This window comes from Poecilia latipinna, unplaced genomic scaffold (genome assembly GCF_001443285.1).
Source record: "Poecilia latipinna isolate Pla-1442-1.1 unplaced genomic scaffold, P_latipinna-1.0 Scaffold3833, whole genome shotgun sequence".
Taxonomy (NCBI): Eukaryota; Metazoa; Chordata; class Actinopteri; order Cyprinodontiformes; family Poeciliidae; genus Poecilia; species Poecilia latipinna.
Window position 1 is genome coordinate 1 of NW_015116449.1, and position 4,777 is coordinate 4,777.

A 4,777-nucleotide genomic window follows, 5' to 3' on the forward strand; every position below is an offset into this window, starting at 1 on the left:
CGGTCCATTTACCTGTATTAGCTTACTGGGACATATTCCACATTCAATATGGCGGACGCTGTGACGTATCGCAGCAACGGGCGACCCGCTTTATGAGGGGTCTACGTATTCATGTCTATGTGGGCAACCACCCAGGGCAGCATTTTGTGTGAGGGGCAGCCGGTAGAGGTGGGCCAGCTTTGCCCTGTGTATTGTCTTGAAGGCAGGCCGCCATGTTAATCTGTTCCACATAGCAAAGGTTTGAGAAGCTATGTGGTTAATTCAGTGTGATAACTAATTTAAAAAAAAAACAAGTATTTTTCAAAGCATGTTCACATGTTTAAGGTTAATTACTTAAGGTTTGCAATTATGTTGATGCCCAGAGTGAAAGAGTAAAATCAAGATTGAAGTCCTTAAACATTATAGTTTAGTAAATTGTTGATATTGAGTACCGTATGTAATTACCACAGTAGCCTCATTTCTTATGTTCTCAATGTTTGATGTTGAAGCTCTATTGGAGACAAAGTGGTACAAGATACTAAAGATTCGGATGTTATAAATACATTTATTTGAAGACATTGGAATGTCTGCACATTTTAAAGCCCTCGTGTTTCACTTATTGGAGCTCAGGGAAATGTTTTTATATAATAAGATTTTGTAAAAAAAGGACAAACTGGATGACAGATGACCTTCACACCACAAACACCCACAACACAAACTCCTCGTTGGGAGGAAAGGGGCGCCGGGAAGGCGGGTCGCCCAGGGCACCAAACAGGCTAGGACCGCCTCTGGTCAGGAATTACTGAGCTAAGCTCCAATATTTCCTCCAGAGACTGAAGTACGGTGAGATTCAGTGATTTTGCTGAAGGTTTGATGCTCTGAAACTCCAACATGATGAACGTTCTCCCTCTGCTGTACGGTTCTCGCCTTCATGGTTCTGGTTCTGGTTGCAGTGAACTCCATGTACCTGGGCGGCCAGGAAATGACGATGGTTCAGGAAAGAGATAACGCTACCATCCAGAAGAACCTGGACAGGGTAAGAACCCATCTGTCTAGGTCAGAACCGCCTCACCACTTCTATCAGAACCTCAAAGTTCTGCCTGGTTCTGTTGCAGCTCATTTTCTATTATGGAGCCACGGACCACTGGTGTCCGGTCAGCTACTTCCAGGACATGAGGAGGGACTTCCCGCACGGAGACATCCGGCTGTGTGAGCGAGGCATTCGGCACGCCTTTGTCCTGGATGCGGGGCAGGAAGTGGCTCAGATGGTGGCCGCGTGGATCGGCGGGTCTCTGACGGAGTGAGCTTCCACGCCTGAGAACCCAAAACCTGGCAGGCGAAACCCAGGGCGAAACGGCCCACCTGAATGTTGATCCCTGACCAACTCCCACACAGATCAGCTTCAGGCCTGAAGCTTCATCATCATGTGGGGAATCAGAATTCAAATTGTTGTTTGGCTCATGTAATTAATAGATTAACCAATAATTCATTCAATTATTGATAAATGAATTCTGTGGTTTTGGCAGCACTAGAAATGTTGAGAATCTGAATTCTATGGGACAAAATGTTGGACTTCAGTAGGTTTAACTATTAAATGAAATGTTCATGACAATCATTAGTAAAACTAGAAACTTGGATAAAAAGCTAATCAGCTAGTTTAGTTTTTTATCCAACTAAACCAGCAGTTAGCAGGTTAGGCTGCTAGCAGTTTAATGAATCAGATTTTTAATCGGCCATTAATGAATGAAATAAAATGCATTTGAAATTTATTATTGAAGTTATTGTCACTATTTTAGCACTTAATGAATTTAACTTTAAATTTTATTTCTCCAATTGTGTTTTACTAAATTTATTTTGAGTAACTACTTTTAAATGATTATTCCTATTAATATTTATTGTGTGAACAGGATGATGATGATCATCATCAGTAAGCCATTCTGGGAGGTTATTGGTTTTTATTATAGAAAGAATGACCGATCCAAGTCATCAGAACCAGAACCAGGATCTGGACCAGTCCTTCTGCGTGTTCTGACCCATTTGGTCCAGATTCGGTTCTCCAGGTTCTCCTCAGCTTCAGTTCTAAGGTCAAAATACATTCCTGCTCTGTCATGCAGTTACCATGGCAACACTCTGCCTCAGATGCTTCAAGGGTTAAAGGTCAATCAGGGCTTCCTCCTCCTCCAGTTTCCCAGGACTGATGATTTGGAGGTCCTCGCCAGGCGGAGGAGGAGGCGGGGCAGAAGGACAGGTCCGGACCTGGGGGGGATTGGGTCGGTCGGGCCGGACCTGGAGGGTGCTGGGTTGGTCGGGGGGGTGGTAGAGGAAGCAGTAGGCTCCGGGCTGGCAGCGGTTCTTGACATTCAGGGCCCGGTCTGTAGGAGCAACAGGCTGCAGGACTCCATCCACAAAGACGCTCAGCGTGAAGCCGGCTGGGAGACAGAGAGGACAGGTCAGAACCTCCAGAACCTCCAGACTCTGATGGTCCATTTGATTTGATAAGGTTTCCACTAGTCAAGAAGTTTTTCCACATCACAGCTGTGTTTTCGATCCTGATGGGGAACAGGAAGTGATGTCACATGTGGGAGGTAGAAGCAGACCGGTACCTTGCTCGAAGCGTGCGGCGCACTGCTCGGTCAGCTCCTGGATGCTTGTCATGGGGAGGACGCCCAGAGTTTTCGGGTTGACGCCGATCTCAGGACAAAACACAGTCAGGAAGTCCTGCAGAGGAACAACCACAGCATTTCAACGTCAGGCAGCTCACCTGGACCCTCTGCACCCCCTGGGTCACCTGGATCCCCTTTGTACCCGAACAGAGTCGTGGCCGCCCCGCTCCTGGTTGAGGGTCCGCCGCCTCTCCCAGCGGTGGATGGAGTCCTGGACCTCTCTGCTCAGCTGCCGCGTCGCTGACCTCTGCTGATCAAACGTCTTGATGTGCTCCAGGGCGCCGTAGGTGGTGGTCAGGTAGTAGGAACCTCAGACACATGAACAGGAAGTGATGTCACTGAGGACCAAGTCCTCGACCAAACCACAGAGTTCAGTTGGGAAGATCTGGACCTGGAGACGCCTCACCACCAGCTTAGGGTCAAATTCAGGGTCAAAGGTCACCACCAACTGATGAAGTGATTCAAAAGCTGGAGTTTATAAAGCATTTCAGAAAACCCAGCTTTTATTTTGGCAGTCCATGTCTTGTTTTTGGCAAATAAATATTTAAATATTTAAAACTAAACATTTAGCTCTGAGCTTTATATTTAGTTTGATATTTAAATATTTAGTTATAAACTGGGACAATTATAAAAGATGAATAACATGGCGAAAATTAACCACCATTTTCTGCCAATAAAACAAATTTTAAATTATTAATTTTTGACCAACTTTCCAAACGGAGCCTCAATGTTCAGAACTGCGACTCCATTTAAGCCCTTTTGGCACCGCAGGGCCTGGGCCGGTTCGACCCGGTCGTATTGGTGCCATGGGTCTGGTGGTTTTGCATTCAGCAGGATACGTCACAAATCGATCTGTTGCTAAAGTTACCGAGGCGACCGCAGGACAGTTTCCTTCTTGGGTCTCCCGTCCTGTTTTTTCTGTGTGTGCTCATGAGTGTGGAAGCTGAGGGAAACATTTACCTCAGCTTTCCATTTAATCAGGGGTGAAAGTAGGGGGGTACGGTCGGGGACCGCGTCCCCCTAAAAGATTTAGCGGGGGTTTGCAGTACCTGAGAGAGGAGCGGCTGTCTGCTGTAGAGAATCAACGGGTTCACTGTGCAGCCGTGACTGACTAGTTTTTCAAGAACAATCTAAAACTCGACTTAATCAGTTAATAAATATCTTTATTCCCATTTCATATAGTTTCTGAACTGTTCGTGCTTTGCCATAGCAGGTCCAACACGTCGATAGCGGAAGGTTTTGAGCCGCCAGGAGGCCGAGACCAGCACGTCCTCTGACTGGCTTAAAACGTTCAGAGCTTTAAAGAACAAAAACAAAACATAAACTAAACTTTTCAAATTAATGACCCAACAACAATAATAATCTCAGTAATTATTGTTCCTGCTAGGTGTTGGGCAATTCTGTGCATTTCGGTTCCATTATTAAAATAACGAGCAGAGCAGGAGTTTAAAATGAACTAATCAACCAGCGCTGTGTCCATGAGAGGATTATTAATGATCACTAAATAAATATCAAGCCTGCAAACCTGATATCGTAACGGACTGAATGTTTTTAATGTAGTCCCTGCTCAGGTCGCGGCGGTTGCCATGGCAACGGGCGTGCTTCACCCTGTATCAGGGTTATTTTACCTTGCGCCTGAATTTGACCTTCACAGCCGCCGTAGTTTCTGAACGTTCAATAAACGATAAACTTGGTCTGTGAGTCGTTCACAACCAAATCAAACACGGTAAATATGTTTCATTAAGTATTTAACAAACAAATGGCTTCTACCGCGATAATTATGTGGAATTAAATTGTCTAATTTAAAATAATAGTTTTATTGCTCTCTGGCATCTCGCTTTGAGTCTGAGAGGCTTTTCCTCTATCAAACTATTTTTTTGCCTCTTATTTAGTGGAAATATTGATGTTGATGAGATTTTCTCCGAAATTAAAACCTTTTTCAACCTTTATAGCTCCACTGTTGAAAATGAGGCTCTAACATTCACAATGACATTGAAATAAAATCCAGTCCAACATCTGGTTTGAGGTGATTCCTCTGGAACCTGTTGGAGGAAAAACATCCCAACTTCAGCAGATGAGCTTTAACCTATGAGAGCTCTGTGGTTCCTCCTGTCAGGATGAGGAGGAGCCATGTT

At 44.9% G+C, this 4,777-nt stretch overlaps 2 protein-coding genes across 5 annotated transcripts in view; one reads left to right on the forward strand and one right to left on the reverse strand.

Moving 5' to 3' along the window:
• Nucleotides 1-33: 33 nt before the first annotated feature.
• Nucleotides 34-1,749, forward strand: LOC106941735 (lipid droplet-associated hydrolase-like). Of its 2 annotated transcripts, XM_015024846.1 has the most exons (3): nucleotides 80-119; nucleotides 154-1,015; nucleotides 1,095-1,749. In XM_015024846.1, the coding sequence occupies exons 2-3, from the start codon at nucleotides 911-913 to the stop codon at nucleotides 1,281-1,283; spliced, it is 294 nt and encodes a 97-aa protein (XP_014880332.1). In that variant the 5' UTR covers nucleotides 80-119; nucleotides 154-910; the 3' UTR covers nucleotides 1,284-1,749. The 2 variants fall into 2 exon arrangements, with proteins under 2 accessions (XP_014880331.1, XP_014880332.1); XM_015024845.1 differs by having other exon boundaries at nucleotides 34-1,015.
• Nucleotides 1,750-1,861: 112 nt separating this feature from the next.
• The window catches only part of rin3 (Ras and Rab interactor 3), a 13,035-nt gene continuing 10,119 nt past the window's right edge, over nucleotides 1,862-4,777 (reverse strand). For 2 of the 3 annotated variants that reach the window (XM_015024841.1, XM_015024840.1), the window contains exons 13-15: nucleotides 2,785-2,951; nucleotides 2,583-2,697; nucleotides 1,862-2,408 (exon numbers count right to left, since the gene is read on the reverse strand). In XM_015024841.1, the coding sequence (XP_014880327.1) occupies nucleotides 2,131-2,408; nucleotides 2,583-2,697; nucleotides 2,785-2,951 (560 nt within the window). In that variant the 3' untranslated portion in view covers nucleotides 1,862-2,130. Of the gene's footprint in view, nucleotides 2,409-2,582; nucleotides 2,698-2,784; nucleotides 3,091-4,777 lie in introns of those variants that run through there. The other variant, XM_015024842.1, reaches the window with a different exon arrangement.

Excerpts from the sequence above, each read along its gene's own strand:
- LOC106941735 (XM_015024845.1), top strand. The coding sequence starts at position 911 with ATGGTTCTGGTTCTGGTTGCAGTGAACTCCATGTACCTGGGCGGCCAG. Across the intron at positions 1,016-1,094 it reads TCCAGAAGAACCTGGACAGG|CTCATTTTCTATTATGGAGC; the intron begins GTAAGAACCCAT and ends GTTCTGTTGCAG.